The following is a 20228-nucleotide window of genomic DNA, read 5'->3' on the forward strand; positions in this document are numbered from 1 at the left end:
TCTTCGAACTTCCTAAAAACTAACTATCAGCGATGAGTAGTAGTCATTCACAGGAGGTTGATCAACGCAAACAAACAAATAACTATGCCTTTCTGTATCAAATAACAATGACTATAGTGGACACATCTGTATGTAACATTATACGCAGATAGAAAACAATACAAATGTGTGTTACTATAATATATGTGGTTTAAGAACAACAAAAAAACATTCTCAAATAACAAAAGCCAAGTAACAATTAATTCCATCTTTTTTCTTATCCTTTCTATACCGGTCAGAATATTAGGATGAAGTTATAAGATTATTGTATCATTTTCAAGTCAGTGAAAATAATGTTCAAAAATTCAATTACATAAATTTATTAGTTACATGTCAAACTGATAAAAGTGTGTTAATAATACACTTGATATGGTGCGTGTCACACGCAATATAATGATAGGATGTTCGGTTCAATTAAAACTCCTTAAACCAGGTCTGTATTAATTTGTTTTCAGATTGCCTATTGTGGGCACATTCACCCAAACAAACCTTTTCAATGAACAAAATAAAGATTCTACATCAAAAGACCCGAAATTTTGGATTATTCAATAAAAAGTTACAGTTTAATCTCACATTTTTTATCACTATTATATTGTTTAAGATATTATTTTCAATCTTTGCAATTTTTTTAAAAAGTATAATAATAATGATATTATTTACAGAATTGTGTCAGTTTAGTATTAGCCTTCGGAAGAGCTGGAGTCTGGACTACATTTAAACACTTGTGTTACACATCTCCACGCTCCTCCCTTCTTTTTAGGTGACCGTTTACTTTAAGAGCAGATGTCACAACATAATGTTGATAGACACTGGATAGACACTCACTGGAGTGCTAAGTCTTTTAAATGCTGCCTATGTCTATCCAATTGTCAATTTGCATGTTATAAAGCCGTTTCAATTGTTTTCAATCGTAGCATTGCAAATTTCGAAATCACAAAACAAGTACCATTTTTGTGCTTGCTTTCGAAAAACGAAAAAGTAATGGACATCTTTAAGCGAAATAAAAAAAACTCAGCCCGGATTTGTTTCAATACATCACTGCCTGATATTGGATTAGCAAAGTGCGTTCAATAGAGATTAAATTATTTATGAGCAACAAGAAAAAACAGATGTGTAAGTAGTACAAAAACAATAATATGTGTATGTGCATTACTATAATTCTCATGTTGTATTTTTTATTTTAGCTATTCTACACACACTCATCATCATCATTATTCTGCCCTTCTCCCAGTCACCTGGGGTCGGCGCAACATGTTTTCTCCTTCCATACTCTTCATCATATACCATTTCTTCGCTCACTCCCCTCTTACCCGTATCGTCTTTCACACAATCTATCCATTTCTTCTTAGGTCTACCTCTTCCTCTATATCAGTGATTATCAAACTTATTTCTTTTATCGCCCCCTTTGAAAATCAATTATTTTTCAGCGCCCCCCATTTTTTATACACCTCTAAAACTTTAAAACCACAATTTCATTAATTTAATTAATAAATGTTGTATTAATTTTAGTAAATGTAGTACCACGTAGTACATATATATTTGTAGATGCTATTATTGTTTCTTCATATTATTATATGTCCGTACATTGCTACAGAGCCTGTATTTACAAATTTGCAAAGTAAAAATGAATTCTTCTCATTTAATAGAACGAAACTATTTTTGTTGAATACGTCTTTCTCATTAGTATAAGATTCTCATCATAAGATAATTAAAAATTTATATTTCGACTAGTAAATAACACTGCTAACAATAATAACTTATTAAACTACGAATAAGCTAAACCTGGAAGTCGTAGAGGATTTCATTCATCTGGGCTCCGTCATAGCTAGTAATGGATCCTCCGAAAAGGACCTCAGAAGGCAAATCAGTATGGCAAAGAGAGCTATGTCCCAAATAGACCGTGTTTGAGTGGCATTTTTCTCTACGGCGCCGAGACTTGGACCCTCAAGAAAGCCGACCGCCAACGCATCGACGCATTTGAGATTTGGTGCTGGAAGAAAATGCTCGGGATTCGTTGGACAGAACACAGAACCAACGAATCCATTTTTACCGAGCTCAAGATTCCAATGCACCTCCGCACTACATGCGCGCGCAGGAGTTTCGAGATCTTTGGACATATCGCCAGAAAGAGAGGTGACAATATGGAAAAGCTGCTGGTAACAGGCAAGGTATGCGGGAGAAGGCACAGAGGCAGAAATCCAATGCGCTGGTCGAACCAAATACGCTCCACTCTCAATACCTCAGTCCACGTTGCTATCCACACAGCCGAGGACAGGCAGGAATGGCGCAAGATGATGCAGGAGAAAGTTATTAGAGCAGGCCACGACCCTCAGCACTGAGGATTATCGACGCAAGAAGGAAGGAAACTACGAAAAATAAATTAATATCATTTCGTATTATAGATAAATATGGGTAATTTTTCATAGAATTTTAGTTTATAATTTAGAACTGGTTCAAATAAAAACCGCCGCCTAAGTCAGCGTTTGTAATAAATAATATCTATACTAATATTATAAAGAGGAAAGATTTGTTTGTTTGTATTCAATAGGCTCCGAAACTACTAAACCGATTTGAAAAATTCTTTCACTATTTGGAAGCTTCACTATTCCCGAGTGACATAGGCCATATTCTTTTTTGAAAAAATTAGGTATCCTTACTAAAACTCCAATAACCCAAGGTGTAAAAAAAAATTACCTCAAATATTATTTACGTCGCGTGCCCTACGAAAACTATTGATGATAGAATAAAATAATGTACTACGACTTTGTAAAAAACATTATTATTTACAAAAAGTGTCGCGACAGCATATGTCTAACTATTATAGTTATGCCGCAATAAGTGTTCTTTTATTTAAAAAAATGCCTCTGGTAAGACACGGAGTGCCCCCTACCTTCGCCGACTGGTGGCTTCCTACTTGGAGGACAGATCGGTCACGTATGACTGGGTACTGAGAGGTGCCCTCCTCCCGGACCTAAGCGTAATCTGTTACGCAGACGACACGCTGGTCATGTCCCGGGGGGGAGTTTTGCTGAGTTTGCTCGTCTTGCCACCGCTGGGGTGGCGCATGTCATCGGCAAAATCAGGAGATTAGGCCTCGACGTGACACTCAGTAAAACCGAGGCCATGTGGTTCCACAGGCCGCGGAGAGTGCCACCTGTCGATGCCCATATCGTGGTTAGAGGCGTCCGTATCGGGTCGGGGTGCAGTTGAAGTACCTCGGCCTCATTCTGGACAGTCGTTGGACCTTCCGTGTTCACTTTCAGAACCTGGTCCCTCGTTTGTTGGGGGTGGCCGGCATGTTAAGCCGGCTTCTTCCCAACATCGGGGGGCCTGACCAGGTGACGCGCCTTATACGAGGCACCCGCGTGGGGCCAGTCACTGGCCGTGGGGGTAGCGAAGTTGCTGCAACGGCCGCAACGCACCATCGCGGTCAGGATCATCCGTGGTTTCGCACCATCTCTTTCGAGGCGGCGTGTGTACTGGCTGGGACGCCGCCTTGGGTCCTGGAGGCGGAGGCGCCCGCCGCTGACTATCAGTGGCGGGCTAACCTTCGTGCCCGGGGCGTGGCGCGTCCCAGCCCCGGTGTGGTCAGAGCGCGGAGGACCTAATCTCGGCGGTCCGTGCTGGAGTCATGGTCCAGGCGGCTGGTCGATCCTTCGGCTGGTCGTAGGACCGTCGAGGCGATTCGCCCGGTTCTTCTGAATTGGGTAAATCGTGACAGAGGACGCCTCACTTTCCGGCTCACGCAGGTACTCACTGGGCATGGTTGCTTCGGTGAGTTCCTGCACCGGATCGGAGCCGAGCCGACGGCAGAGTGCCACCATTGTGGTTGCGACTTGGACACGGCAGAGCATACGCTCGTCGCCTGCCCCGCATAGGAGGGGTGGCGGCGTGTCCTCGTCGCAAAAATAGGAAACGATTTGTCGTTGCCGAGTGCTCTGGCATCGATGCTCGGTGACTACGAGTCGTGAAAGACGATGCTCGACTTCTGCGAGTGCACCATCTCGCTAAAGGAGGCGGCGGGGCGCGTGAGAGATGCACAGACCCGTCGCCATCGAGCGGGGTCCAGGGAGGCGAATCTCGCCCAAGCCCTGGCGCTCTAAGTGTTTCGGATCTCCCTTACATGTCGGCCTGGGGACCGGCGAAGGGGGCCTAAGAAGACGACGTGCAAGCTGATCTGCACACGTTTTACGCATGAGCATCCGGGTGATGGAAGGCCGGCTATCCTCAACCCACGCTGGTTCTGACCCAGCGGGGTATTCCGTAGGATAGACCATTCAAACCGGCGCCATCTAGGCGGGCTTCGGGCAGCCTGCCGACCGAGAGGACTGGTGGTCGTGGCGCCGACGACCACCAGTCCGGCGTCCCGAGGGGGAGGGTGATGGGAGAGATGTGCTCCGCACTAAACGCTTCACTTTCCCACCTTTGCCTTTTCATGAGCTCTGTCTCATGCGAGGTTTGGATACTGGTTGTTGAGCGACAAGAGGTTTTAGTCGGTTCGACTCCGACATGCCCCGCCCTCCATCCCCAGTGAAGGGCGGAAGTCCAGCGATTTCCTCTTGACAAAAAAAAAACGTGTGGCACTCGGGAACTGCGGCGGTAAAGCTATTGCATAGCATTTTTTATCAACTTATGACATTATAATTAGACAATGATAATTTAATATTAAAACAATAATAAAACAAGACCACGCTATATTAAACCTTAATAAAGGCAAAACCTTAACTGTCCCCTTCATACTCATAAGCTAAACCGCGCGAGAGAGAGATGGGCAGACTTTTCATGATGCGCATGCAGTGTGACGTCACGCCACGCGCTTATTCGCAAACACTACACAAACGCAACGTGTGAATGTGTTGAACGCGAGCTACATGGTAGGCGGAGTGAGGGATGTTAGGTTTTTTTCGTTACGGAATTTCATGATTCGGTCGCCACGCTCAAGGCCCGCGATAAAAGCTATGCAATAGCTTAAAAATGTTTTTTTTTTATTTTTTTATTTTTTTTATTGCCCTTGTAGGCAGACGAGCATACGGCCCACCTGATGGTGAGTGGTTACCGTCGCCCATGGACTTCAGCAATGCCAGGGGCAGAGCCAAGCCGCTGCCTATCGCTTAATACTCTCCACAAGCCTCTTTTAAAGAAGGACATGTCATAGCGCTCGGGAAACACCGTGGAGGGGAGCTCATTCCATAGTCGGATGGTACGTGGCAGAAAAGACCTCTGGAAACGCACTGTCGATGCCCGCAGTGGCTCCAGGTAGTATGGATGAACTCTACTCCGGTGGCGGGCGGTGCGATGGTAACAACGAGATGCCGGTATCATCTCGAACAATTCCTCAGAGCACTCCCCATGGAACATTCGGTACAAAATACAGAGGGAACCGAAGTCCCTCCGCAGACCCAAAGGTTCCAAACGATCCGCGAGAATGGGATTATCGACGATTCGATCGGCCCTCCTCTGTATGGAGTCAAATGGAAGAAGCTGGTATTTGGGAGCCCCGGCCCAGAGATGGGAACAGTACTCCACGCGAGGCCGGACTTGTGCTTTATAAAGCAAAAGTCTTTGTCCAGGCGTGAAATACCGCTTCGCTCTGTTGAGGACTCCCAGCATTTTGGACGCCAACTTGGCTTTGCCTTCCAAATGACTCCGAAATTGGACATCACTCGAAATGTCGACCCCAAGTATCCCGATGCTCGCGGAAGGTTGCAGGGATACTCCTTGGAATTGCGGCGCCATGACAAAGGGGTCCTTCTTGGCAGTGAACGCGCAAACTTGTGTCTTCAACGGGTTGAATTGAACTAAGTTCGATTCACCCCACTCGGAGACTCGCCCCAGAGAGCTCTCCACTTCAGACACAAGTTTTGATCGTCTCTCTTGCACCACGCTCCGAGAAAGACTCTGATGGCCGATATATCGCGCATCCCCCGTGCCGTCATCCGCATAGCAATGCATGCCATCAATAGACAGCATGTCATTGATATACAGGATGAAAAGCGTGGGGGAGAGCACCGAACCTTGTGGAACGCCAGCATTAATGGTCATGGTATCAGAACAATCACCGTCTACAACGACCGTGATGCTCCGCCCATCCAGAAAGCTAGCGATCCACTTGCAGAGACCCTCGGGGATTCCGTAAGATGGTAGCTTCGACAGAAGCGCCCTATGCCAGACCCTGTCGAAGGCCTTCGCGATATCAAGGCTCACAGCAAGAGCCTCGCCCTTGCTCTCCAAGGCTTCAGCCCACCTGTGAGTAAGGTATACAAGAAGATCGCCAGCTGAACGACCGTGACGGAAACCGTACTGTCGGTCACTGATCAGCTGGCGATCTTCAAGATACTTCAGGAGTTGTGTGTTTATTATTCGCTCCATCACCTTGGAAAGCAAGGAAGTTATCGCGATAGGCCTATAGCTCGATGGGTCCGACCGGTCACCCTTCTTGGGGATAGGGTGGACGTGGGCGGTCTTCCATGAAGACGGAACCCTGTTAGTGCAATAAGAGAGGCGATACAAACGCGTTAGCGCAGGCGTCAGCTCAGGGGCGCACGTTTTCAGAACCACTGCGGGGATGCCGTCTGGCCCACTCGACTTATGGACGTCCAGGAGTCGGAGCTCCCGCCTGACTGCACACTGTGTGAAGCAGATTTCCGGCAGGGAGCTATCACACCGGGGGATGTTCGGTGGTGTGGCACCCCTGTCGTCCACAGTCGAGTTCGAGGCGAAGAGTTTGACCAGAAGGTCAGCCTTCTCTTTCGCACTGTGGGCCAGAGTGTCATCGGACTTGCGCAGTGGTGGGAGACTAGACCTGCAAAAGTTTCCTTCTGCAGCTTTGGCGAGCGACCAAAAAGCACGGCTCCCAGAGGGATAGCTCTTTAGTCGCTCGCCAACTCTAGCAACGTGCTCCGACTTCGCCTTGGCAATTACCTTCTTGTAGGACCTGGAGGCGGCGTTATATTTCCGCCTTTCCTCTGAGATGTTAGGATCCCGACGCCTCCTGGCATCATCCCATGCCACGTATGCGGACCGCTTGAGGTGTGCAGCATCCCTGCTGGCATTGTTATACCAGGGTCTGCTGCGACCCCCAACGGGCACTTCAGAAGAGGGAACAAACAATTCCATCCCCTGGAGCACCACGTCTTTAAGACGGTCCCCACAGACGTCAGGATCAGCAGAGGAAAAGCAGAACCGCCCCCATGGGTAGGATGCGTAAAATTCACGCAATCCATCCCAATCTGCTGACATATACCGCCAAACTCTTCGATACCCGGTCGTCGTTCGACGACCAGGACGAGAGAGTGGTACGGCAGCACGGATAAGGCAGTGATCGGACGATCCAAGCGGAGCGTCGACCACCACACTGTATCCGGCCGGATCCGTGGTCAGCAGAAGGTCCAACAGAGAAGGCTCGTGCCCCTCGATATCTGGGACACGGGTGGGCTGTGTCACCAGCTGGGAGAAGCCGTAGGCCAAGGCGAAATCGTAGGCAGTCCGACCCGGGAGGTCAGTGGTTCTGGACCCCAACCACTCTTGGTGGTGAGCGTTAAAATCTCCAAGAACCACCACCTCCGCAGATGGGTACTGCTCAAGCACGCGGTTAGTCCCCTCTTGCACATGCTCTATCAGAGCTGCACCTGTATCACTGCTCTGGGACCTGTACAGGCACGCGTAGATTCGGCTACGGCCCACGTGATCTACGCGCAGCCACAAGAGGGACAGGTCCCTCTTGTGGCTGCGCTCTATTCACTCCACGGCAGCGCGCTACCAGCACTCTAGCGCGCTGCCGTGGAGTGAATAGAGCGACCGGTCGACGGTGTATCGCGTCCCGACCCGGCAGGCTGGTTCTGGTCCAGCGGGGTATTCCGGGACACCAGCGGCACCGTCTGGGCGGCCCGACGGGCTGCTGTACCGAGACGGCCGACGTTTCAGAGCCTTCGATTCGCCTCGAAGGCTCCGTCGGCTGGGCGTCCTTGGGGTGAGCCGCGCCGTCTGGTTGTAGTGTTGACCGCGGTAGCCCCCCTACCTCATCCGGGTTCTGACCTCGGAGGGGATCGGACGTCGGGTGTAAGAGTGCAGAGGAGTCGTTTAGTGGGTGGGCTCTAAAATCCTTGGGCCCGCGGTCTGCTCACAACACCATGCAGATCGTTGAGTCTCACATACCCCGCGCGCCCCTTTTGCGCGGGGACCTCGTAGGAGGTTCGGCCCTCTACCCGAAAAAAAAAAAAAAAAAAAGGTCCCGTTGTTCGAGGCCTCGTAGACGGCGACAACAAACATCAGCCCGGACGAATACACACACCCCGGCTTTACGCAGGAAGTTGTGCTCCAATACGTAGCCGGGGTATTCAAGGTAAGAGGTATCATCCGGAGCAGATATCTGTGTCTCCGTCAGAAACAGTAGGGCAGGCTGCGCCGTCTCAAGGTGGTGGTGTACGGCGTCTATGTAGGCCCCTGACATTGCTGAAATCCACATTAAATGTGGAATAGGGGATCGCCGATATAGCCCTTTTTCTTTTTCTTATTTTCATTTTGTTTTTTGGAGAGTGGGATAAGGTGAGGTAGGATGTTCGGAGTGAAAAAATGACAACACCTGAATAAAGCGCGGAACATAGTGTGCGGTCGATTACGGGTTCCGTGAGAGTCCGACGCAGGGCATGGAAGGGCCCCCAGTCTACCCTGCGTACGATCGCCGGGATCCACTCCGGTCTCCGAGTCCGGCACGACGACCGCACGACAGGATTTTGCACCGGTTGGCGGGACAGCTTCCCGGGGCGGAGTTTAGTAGTGACACCCGGGTTCAGGTCCCCTACTGACCGGCGGGCGGCGGCGAACACCGTTTCACTGGGTCTCCCTATACCCCTGTCAAACAATCACGTCCCGCAAGCTCGCGCGCACGTCTGATCCGCATGTTCCAGGTGTCATCAAGATTCACCCCCAACAAGGAAGAGGAAAGGAAAGGAATAAAACTGGCTCTCCAACCCACACACCGGAACACAGCTAGGCTATTTGGCGGCGGACTCTAGTTGGAGGGTGGTCGCCAGCCAGTCGGACTAGTCCTACCACCGATTATGTTTTCGGCTCCCGTTTAGCACCACCCAGGGGTCACTTGTAGGGAATCGCGGGTTAAACCTACGGAAGCGGGAAGCAATCGACCCCCTATATGAACTTGTAATAAAATCTCCTTGGCTATACTATTTGTATCTGGCTGGTTTTTGTATCATTAAAAGTTTAAGTTCGAAAGAAGATAATTCCAAATTAAAATTAGGCAGATGTGTGATTTTATTTATTTTTCGTACTGTCAAGATGAATGAATCTAATGAAGACATTCGATACATTTTAAAATTTTACTACAAAAAAGGTAAAAAAGCAACGCCAGCCGTGAAAAAATATTTCGATGTTTATGGACCTAGTGCAGTATCTGTGAGAGTAGCACAAATTTGGTTTAAGCGTTTTCAGTCCGAAAATTTTGATGTCAAAAATACACGTCGCTCTGGTCGCCCTATTACGGATAAAATCGATGTCATTTTTGAAAAAGTAGGGTAAGATCGGCATATCAGTAGTTACGACGTAACTGAATAACTGGGAATTGTCCACAAAATAGTTATGGCGCATTTGAAAAAAAACTGGGTACACAAAAAAGCTCACTGAAAGAAACCTAATGAACCGTGTACTCATTGGTGATTCTTTATTTTACGACGTAATGAAACCGAACCATTTTTGAAGAAGCTGATAACTAGTGATGAAAAGTGGATCACGTACGACAAGAACGTACGAGAAAGGTTGTGGTCGAAGGCCGGTTAGGCTTCACAGACTCTGACAAAACCCGGGTTAACTTGCAACAAGGTGATGCTGTGTGTGTAGTGGGGTTGGAAGGGCATTATACATTATGAGCTGTTACCACCAGGCAGGACCATCGATTCTGAACTCTACTGCGAACAACTGATGAGATTAAAGCAAGAAGTTGAGAGAAAGCGGCCGGAATTAATCAACAGAAGGGGTGTGGTTTTTCATCACGATAACGCTAGACCTCACACATCTTTAGCCACTCAGCAAAAATTAAGAGAGCTTGGCTGAGAGGTGTTACCTTGCACCTTCAGGTTTCTACCTGTTTCGGTCTCTTCAGAATTCTTTAGGCAGTGTCAGGTTAACATTACGAGAGGACTGCCAAAACCAAGTGTCGCGGTATTTTGATCAGAAGCCCCAAATTTTCTATAGCAATGGTATCATGTCCCTACCTACAAGATGGCAAAAAGTTATCGAACAAAATGGTACCGACATACTTTACTTAAATGCGAATAAACTATATTAAAAAATGTTGTGAATTTTCTTAAAAAATGCGAAGAAACTTTTTCCCCAACGTATTATTATATAGAAATAAAATAGTAAACAATGTTTACAATAAGTGAGCTGTTTAGGCTTACTATACTATTTGACATTGGACGGCGTTGGGTAAATTAATTAAATGAAATTACAAATTTTACAGCGCCCCCCTAACCCACATCAACGCCCCCCATTTTTTCCTGGGCCCCTTAATGCCCCCCTCTAGGTTTCAAACGCCCCCCAGGGGGCGTTATCGCCCACTTTGAGAAAGACTGCTCTATATCCTTCCACATTCATAGTTATCACTCTCTTACCAACCTCATTTTCATTTCGTCTCATCACATGTCCATACCATCCCAAACGCACACTCCTCAGCTTCTCTGTCCAGGTGCCACTTTCAGACTTCCTCTAACATACTACACACACTCATCACTTTTAATTATTATTCTCATAATCCGTTTGCAGGTCTGCTGGAAGAGATTCCTTAAAGAAATAAGCAGTGCCTTTGTACATAATTTTCCTATTACTCTGTACTATGTCTTCTTTTATGTGTGTACATAAATAAATAAAAACAATTTTATGCAAATATTATTTCGTAATGAATCTATTGATCATAATTTTTCTTTGTTTATATTTTTTTATTATTTTGAGATTGATTTATTTAAGATTTGCAGTTCTGTCATAATGTATTCAACATCTCAGAGGGCAGTTTATGCAACACTCAGAGGACATATTTTTATTTAGATAATGTATAAGCTTGTAGTATAATTGTTAATAGCTACAATAGGTTTTTTTATTGCTTAAGTGGGTCGACGAGCTCACGGCCCACCTGATGTTAAGTAATAGGTAGGTTGCTGGAAATTGATAGTCAATAAATGATCCAAATATAAGGGATTTAAATTAGAAATACATTGATTACACATCATTAAGATTCAAAGCATATTATTTCAGTAATTTTTGATTAGTAAATTTTTTCTTTGTTAAAAAGTAGACTTTATTAGAAAGCTACTTGGAATTAAGCTTTATTAATGATCATGTGTGTCATGTTTTAGTGAGTAATGACAAAAAAAAAGTTTTGTTTTATTTTAACTTTTAAATAAGTCTTACTGTGTCTGTGGTTGTTACAAAATATTTTAAACTCGCTTAAAGTCGTAAATATGAATATAACACGACCTCGAAACGCAGAAGCGAGAATGAAAGTAGCATTATGGCTAATATAATGTACACTTTTAAAATCAAATTTAAAACATAAATAATTGACTTCATTCGAAAATCTAATACTTACAGAATTGTTTAAGCACTCGGATAAGTTCTTGACCCCAATATAGGACACCTAAACGCGCAAAGTACTGCAGTTTTACAATGATAAAATTCAAACTTGTATCTACACCTTATTTAACGCTTTTAACTTAAAATAAAATAATTTGGACCGCGTAAAAAGTATTTTAGATGAAATTTCGGTTGTGACTTCAGTTCGCAATTCCGATTTTATGTTATATTAAATGAGTTATGTTTTGTTAATTAAAAAATTGTATTCTTTGTAAAGTTGTACAATAGAAATTATGATTTTGTAATTTACAAATAAATGTCAATTATTTGTGACTTCTGACAGATCTTGGACTCTTGACATTTCACATAAAATCAGCTGTGTTTTAAAATTAAATTAAAACACATTTTGTTAGGAAATGTTCTGAAATGCCCTAGTGACATTTCGGATTACTCTTAAAATTTTATTATATTCTGACTTTACTGGTAGTTTTCCAATTACAGAGCATAATGCGACTCAGTGACGCACGATGCCGAATTATGCTGAAGCTTAATTGGAACGTGAATTAGTTTTCAAATGCATCAGCAGAGTGCGCTAAGTTAGCACAGTTTTAATTAACATTGATTATTTCTAAGAAACTACGACTAAACGAAAGCCTTACAATTTTTTTCAACATAAAATAATATTATAATAGCCGGCAAACTTCTTGAGCATTTGTTGACGTAGTGGGGGTAAGTTTGCGCATGGTACACTCACGTGCAAAAACATTATATACTCTGCGTCATAATGCAATTAAATTATTAAAATCAACATATATATTTTTTTATATATTTATTAGAACATCAACAAAAAATGTAGGTTAATAATTGTAATAATTTAATCTTGGGGTAAAATAGATATTCCTTCTATTAAGTCAAAACTAGAGCTGTTGCCAGGTCTTGGTTCAGTTGAAGCGAAGCTGGTATTTGTATTTTTTTTTTCGTTATCATAATCTTGACCATCATCATCATCACTGTTTTCATCACCCGAGTCGCTATCATCGTGATTAGTCGACATAGGGCTCATCGGTGTAGTTTACAACTCGGTCGATTCGGTCTTCTTTTTTGTCTATAATTTATTATTTTTTGAAGATATTCGATTCGTAGTAATCGAATGTTACTTTTTTCAATTACCAGCTTCCGATTACTTTCAGTTCATTTTTTCCATCTAAAGCCTAGCTCTTTCATAATACGTCGTAAGCTTCATTACGAGCCATTAAAATTTATATCTTCTTTAAAATTTTCGAAGCCTTTCTACGGTACGGAGTTTCGCTGCTTGTTATGTAGTTATTATGATTACATCTTTTTATTACAGATTGAACGAAACTATCCATTCCGGTAACTTTCTTCTTCCCTGATCTTTTTTTACCCGGAGTCCGAAACACGGCGAGCAAGCCAGAGCCTTTAGCTTCCTTAATAATGCACCTAACAGTCCTCACTGATGGTTTTGTTACTTCCGAAGTCTGTTTTAATTTTTCCATATCATTCTTCCCCTGTTTTATAATGAAGCAATATACGTCGTACACAATTTTTCTACCCTTTCTTTTGAATACTACACCGGTTTGTCGCGGCATAGTGTATGTTTTATAAAAAAACAACAAACACTCAACAAATAGCAATGACAACAAAGTCCACAAGTAATATAACAAATAACTTAACGATTAATAACGATAGACTTTAATAATATAATAACTTTCCACTGTACGCAAGCGTACTTTTGGGAGCAAACGGAATGAGGGCGCGGTGCGGGACGCAAGGTTCGACTGATCTACCAATAAAGCGCTCGATACGATTTCCCCTGCCGTCGCGCCTCACCCTCACCACCAAAGTGATCTAAAATTGGGTTCTGCGCAGTCAAGGTCATTTGCTCAAGATGTTTGCCGGTTACTATACTAACGATAATATAAACAAAATTTTGATTAATGCCAACTTAAAGAAAAAACACTAGTCAATTTTCTGTTACTGAGTCGGTATCGATTGCGAGTATCACGCGAGAGCTGTACTTTTGAGAGTGCTCGATTGTGCGAAATGTGTTGGAACATTCAACGTTGAGCATTATGCCGCATAATGCGCTCTTGTGCTGTAATAGGAAAACTACCACTATTTCATTTCATTTTAAAGTTTGTCTACAAGACTGTTTCGTCTTTTAAAACGTAAGATTACGTTTAATTTCAAATTTTAAAAGGTAACTACAACGTGGTCATTCCCTTTGCCAGTCCAATTGGACGAAGAAAAAACAAAAAAAAACAATGAAAATTGACATTTGACAATACGCGACCGTACGTAGAGTAGAGAGAGACGTAAACAAGCGACGGACGTTGTATATTTTTTGTGATTACTATTCATTATTGATACCATTAAATATTCCGATAATGTCAGCACAAAACGTAAACGTCTGTGATATTGGTGATGATGTAAAGGAAGTCCTGAAAAAGTTTCGTTTCCAGAAACACACTTCCAATTCTGCTCTTATTTTAAAGGTAATTTAACTAATTTCTCTTCCCATAGTTCTCTTAATAAAGATATGATTTCTTCATTTATAATCTAAAGTAGTTTTTTATTTATTTATGTGCTTAGTAGCTGGTTAATTTCGATAAAAAAAAATCCTTTTCCGGTCATACACCATGAATCATTTGCGCAATGAAGCGTATCGCCAGACCTAATCATTTTGCGTCATTGAACAATTGTGTAGGTACTGCGGAAACTTACGCCACACCCATAGATATTTTTATGAAATAACTAAAACTGCGTTAATTGGTACAACTAGAGAGAGTGAGAGGGAAAGAGAGAGAGAATATAATTTATTGCACACCATAACACATTGAACAATAAAAAAACAATCAACAAGCAAGTGTATTTGTGCGATAGAAACTACTAAGAAAAGGAATTATTGTTTAGCTTTCATTTATTTTTTTGTTTCAATGAACAAACATATCTTTTATTTATTCATCCGATTATGCCAGGTTTCAAAGCATGTAGGCATACTAATTTTTCTTACTAATTAAAGTGTTTACCTGATGTTCTCGAAAGAATTCCCAAATGATGGTCTCATTAATAAAAATAAAATAAAGGATTGCAGTTGGTCATGTTCTGAGCTACTGCTCTGACTTCTGTCGTGGTTTATGTCATGACACAGATAGTTATGTATATCTACTACATAGTGTCTTCGCTTGATCTATGAACTAGTAATTTAACAATTTTTTTAAATTTAATAATTTAATAACTAGTAATTTAATGACCAGAGAGTGACACCAGAAACATTTTTACCCAGGATAATCCTACAACATGTTTCATTTGTTTTCAATTACAAAGTGCATTTTTTTGTTCTTTTATAATGATCTGTGCTGGTGCATAGCTGGTATAGATAGCCCTTTAGGCCACCACAAATAAGTGAGGAAACAAAAAAAAATACAAGTATTCGAAAAATACCAAAACATTGGTTAAATTTAAAATCAGGAATCCTTTTCATGATAATGTCAGGTTGCCAAGCAATCTATCGGGTGTTCTCATTTAAACAACATAAATGAAGAGTATGATGAAGAAGATAATAATGCATTTCCAGGTGAATAGAGAAAAACAAGTCCTAGAAGTTGATGAGGAGCTGGAGAGTGTTGAGCTTGAAGAACTACAGGATATTCTGCCGTCCCATCAGCCGAGATTCATAGTTTACAGGTAATATGAATGGAAAATGGATACTCTTAATATTAAAGTACATAAACATACATATTTCTTTAGGCCAGTGCTTCCCAACCTTTTTTCAGTCTCTAACCACTCAATAAAACTTTTCATTTACGAGGAGCCTTTTCCTCTTAACTCTCTGCTTATGTCTAAAATTGTGTTTCGTTTCTCTTAAGGTCTATATTAGTCGGACAATTTCTATTAAGAAAGTTATAAGGTCCATTTTGACCTACAAATCTGTATATATAATATTACTTTACAGATTACCTTTCATACAATCAAATATAACTAATAAAAATGAGTTAAAAACGAAATCCATCAGACACACGTCTTACTGGTGGTAGGACTTTTTGAATCCGCACCACGCAGGTATCACCACCCTGCCCATTTCTGCCGTGAAGCAGCATTGCATTTCGGTGGGGCAGCCGTTGTACTGATAAAAACGGAGACCTTACAACTCATGTCTCGAGATGGATGGCCGCATTTACTTTGAAGATGTCTACGGGCTCCGGTAACCATTTATCACCAGATTGGCCGTGAGCTTGTCTACCCACCTAAGCAATAAAAAAGCTTGGGGCCAACAACCACATCCTATTTCTGACAAGACTAGTGGGCGAACCAGTTGACAGATGAATCAAATATGTAACGGATTGCTGAACCCTTTGCGCTGTGTGTTACTCATAGAAGATGAGTAACACGATTCGGATGGTAGATCAGCAAACCAATGCTCTTGCTAGGGCATATCTCAAGTTCAGTGAAGCTACACGTCATTACGGATCCTCCCGATCCATTAACGGTGCTTTTAGGTACCTCAAGCACTGGTTATCGTCCTCGCCGAACCTGCCGCTTGCGACAGAGGGCTCGGCGAGTAAATTAACCCATAGACACAGCCTACTGAGTTTCTCTTCGGATGTTCTCAGTGGGCCGTGTTTTCGATCCGGTGATAGATTCTGCGAAGCACTGCTCTTGTTAGGGCCAGTGTTAGTAACACCTCTGGTTTGTGCCCCGATAGCTCATCTACACGCTAGGGTAACGCCGACATAGCCTCTCAAGGCTACCAGCATAGGTAGGAGAGAAAAAAGTGAATCTAGTATAACCTCACAAGGTTACTAAGAGATCGACAAGCAAACCAAAAAGATGAAAATTGACATTGACAATAACGGTCACGTTCTCGTTCTTCCAGCTACAAAATGGAGCACAGTGACGGTCGGACGTCATTTCCGATGTGTTTTATATTCTACACACCCAGAGACGCACATATGGAGCTGCAAGTAAGTTATGTGTTGGAGAATGGAGAGTCTGCAGCATGAGTACTGAAGGGACGGTTGTTTCTTGAGCTAAGCTCGGGTAGGTACCACCGCCCTGCCTATTTCTGCCGTGAAGCAGTAATGCGTTTCGGTTTGAAGGGTGGGGCAGCCGTTGTAACTATAGAACTGGAGTTCAGAACTGATATCTTAAGATGAGTGGCCGCCTATACCAGTGTTTCCCAGCCTTTTTTGTGCCATGTCCCAGCATGTGCCATGTGCCTGTGCCATGTAGATTTTCTTTATTAATTTACTGCGATTGTCCTCCTTAATTTTCAAATTGCCCCCCTGTGGGGCGTGGGCCCCACATTGGGAAACACTGGCCTATACGGTAATAACTTAACACCAGGTTATGCGTCAAACTTGATGTCTCTATATCTCAATTGTATATGTAACTTGTAGGTTAATTATTATTTTTATTAGTGTTATATTGATCAAGTAAGTTATTTGTGTTTTAGTGATAATAAATATATATTTAAATAGAAAAGCTATTTATCCGTCTGCGTAATTCGAACATCGGTCCAGTCGTATCAGTCAATATGAGTGCAACGTCTTATCCTTTAAGCCACGACGACTTTTATATTTGTAATGTTAATTTGCCTTCAGGTTATGTACGCGGGCACACAGAGGGCGCTGGCGGCCACCGTCGGAGCCCCGAGACTGCTCGAAGTCCGGGAGATAGACGAGCTGACCTCGGAATGGCTCGAAGAGAAACTGAGAAAATAATTAACTAAATTAAAACAAATTAACGCGTGTCCGCCCGCCGACGTGGACAAAGCTCGGCGAAAACTTAGTATTTAGGTTTTTGACTGAAACAGGGAAGATTCATTAGTAAGGCATTTTGATAGCTCACAGAAAACATTACAAGTTATTCATACACTGGGTAGGTACCACCGCCCTGCCTGTTTTTGCCGTGAAGCAGTAGTGTGTTTCGGTTTGAAGGGCGGGGCAGCCGTTGTAACTATACTGAGACCTTGGAACTTATGTCTCAGGATGGGTGGCGCATTTGCGTTGTAGACGTAAATGAGCTCGCGTAACCACTTAACACCAGGTAGGCTGTGAGCTCGTCCACCCATCTAAGCAATAAAAAAAACATACCGTGGCGGGTAGCCATCATACAACACAAGATATTTGACGGATGCCTGAATCTCGCTTACGACATTTTCAAGATAAGCGTACATATATACAAGTTACAAACAACAACATTTGAAGCGTCGGTCTACCGAGCAATATCACCCGTTCGGTGGATGATCTTCCCTTTGTCGTGAGATAAATGATAACGATACATTTGAAATAGCAATGCAAATCTAATTTAATTTTAAATTTGTTAAATCCGAAGCGAGCTACAACGTATGACGTCATACGTGGCTAATCACTGTCTATTCGTTTATAATCTGTGCATGGTTGGCTTCGAGTGACATCACACGCGGTGCATCCGTTTAAGTTTGCAAAGCTCACGAAGCTGTCGTAATACAAACGATCGGTGTGCTTAAATAAAAACTGTATATAGTTTATAAATTTGTGTGCAGTTGGAACAGCGCCCCTAGCGGCAGTGAGATTGTCGCTAGGGGCGCTGAGATATTTCATCTCATATCATCTCATTTCATTTCATACCAATTGATTAATGTTTCAAATTAATTAACTTCAACTTCGTATCACTCCTGTTGTCATATTTCTTCTTAAATTTTTTTTATTAAAGATTAGGCTGTATGGTATAAAAAAATTATATTAAAGATAAGCTGTATGGTATGATACCTTTGCCTTTTCAGTTGGAAGAATAGAACTATTATGTACTCAGTAAATGCTATTTAAATTTTTTACTTTATTTTATGAAAAATGCAGATTATTCTGGCGGTAGTAATTTTTTGTAATATTTTTGTAATTTTAGAAAATCGTATCGTATATCGTAAAAGAAAAGCGAATATTTCGAGGCCACCTCCAAGTGTTGATTAATGTAACCTCGAATGAGTGGAGGTCGAGGTATACTTGAGGTAACATACTGATAACTCGAAATCTTTCTTGAAAACGATGACATATGAAGCCTTTACTAACGGATTCCGTATGGCACGCAATGTAATTTAAAAAAATCATGACGGGTCAATGACCTCGAATCAGGTTTGCGTTGCATTGCGCATTCGCGTGTGCGTAATAAAAACGCAACTGTGTGTGTGGCGATGATAAAGTGAAGTGGCTTAATGCAAACTTGTCATATTATATCTTATTACTTAACTTACTAATAACTTATCACTAATTTATATTCTCTCCACACCCTGTATCACGTTTAACATCAATTAGTTATCTGTAAAGTGGTTTACGGTCGACAGTCTTACGTGATAACGTCAGTAGCAGAACTACTTGAACTGCTAAATCTGACGTCACGCGAGGACAGAGATAAATGTGTCACAATCCAACGCTTGGGTGTATCGTGCGTCTCTATCGCTTGTTCCGCGCTCTCGCTCGCACGCTCGGACTCGAGCGGAACGTGACACTTTTTCATGCGTGCAACCCGGTGTTCATCGATTTAAAAAAAGTTCTCACGTCAAAATAAATTTCTGTGATTACAAATACTATTTAGGTAAGATCGAATGCGTGTGAAAGACATTATTTATTCTAATTCGGTGTTTTTTGATTCTCTTTTTTTACGAGCCATTAGAATTGAAGTGTCTTAAATAAAACAAAAATTAAGTAAAATTATTCTTTATACTCCGAACTACTTATAAACATGTATTCTACTAGTTTTATTAAATTTAAACATACTCTTTTAGTGTAGAAAGAGGACACGTACTTTTTCCTTTGCTTTCAAATTAAAGTGTTGAAATCGAAAAAATAATAATTAAGAAGTTATAATTCTTCGATAAAATTTTTGGCGTTTACCAAAAAATAAGAGCTTGGGAGCCCACTGAGTTTCTCGCCGGATCTTCTCAGTGGGTCGCGTTTCCGATCCGGTGGTAGATTCTGCGAAGCACTTCTCTTGCTAGCGCCAGTGTTAGCAACACTCCGGTTTGAGCTCCGTGAGCTCACCTACACGTTAAGGTGAAGCTGAAATAGCATCTCAAGGAATCAGCATAGGCTTAAAAAAAAAGAATTTTTTAGTTTTAAGGTTTAAGCCACTTCAACACTAAAGGTGCGATGTGGTCATTGTTGCCGATGGGCACTAGCAATCCGGCATCGATTATTTGATATCGAACAAATGTGATTTATTCCCGCCCAAAAAAAATTGTATCCATACATTTTTCTTATCTGCCATAAAAAAAATGTGATCACTATCCAATTTTGTGTGTGTTATCTCTAATGCCATATTTGTAACTATTTTAAAGGATTTCTTATTGTATATTTTGTAATAAAAAGACGTATTATTATTAAGCGTTTAGTTATTAAGATTTCGATGACGAAAGTGTAATTGAATAAAAAATAACTGCTGCCATATTTGAAAGAGAAAAAAATTATAATTAAGAAATTATTTTGGCTAGCGTGTCTCATGCATTTATTGATTTTAAATGTGTATTTGAATTTATAATAATAAACGGACATATTTATATTGGTATTGTTTTATTGGATCCTTTATAAGGACCTCTTGGAGTATTTTATGGT

The 20228-nt window shown here is 42.3% G+C and overlaps 2 protein-coding genes across 3 annotated transcripts in view; one reads left to right on the plus strand and one right to left on the minus strand.

Annotated features, from left to right (window-relative positions):
• The window catches only part of LOC101738315 (copper-transporting ATPase 1), an 82479-nt gene extending 70536 nt beyond the window's left edge, over positions 1 to 11943 (minus strand). For both annotated transcript variants that reach the window (XM_062675318.1, XM_012694364.4), the window contains exon 1: positions 11636 to 11943. The gene's annotated coding sequence lies outside the window, so the exon portion shown is untranslated. The remainder of the gene's footprint in view (positions 1 to 11635) is intronic.
• A 2007-nt stretch (positions 11944 to 13950) lies between these two features.
• Positions 13951 to 17722, plus strand: LOC100101176 (glia maturation factor beta). The gene is given in 4 exon segments (NM_001099804.1): positions 13951 to 14135; positions 15218 to 15327; positions 16517 to 16604; positions 17244 to 17722. Coding segments are annotated over 4 exon segments (426 nt in total). The 5' UTR covers positions 13951 to 14027; the 3' UTR covers positions 17364 to 17722.
• The last annotated feature ends 2506 nt before the right edge of the window (positions 17723 to 20228 follow it).

Source organism: Bombyx mori, chromosome 23 (assembly GCF_030269925.1).
Source record: "Bombyx mori chromosome 23, ASM3026992v2".
Taxonomy (NCBI): Eukaryota; Metazoa; Arthropoda; class Insecta; order Lepidoptera; family Bombycidae; genus Bombyx; species Bombyx mori.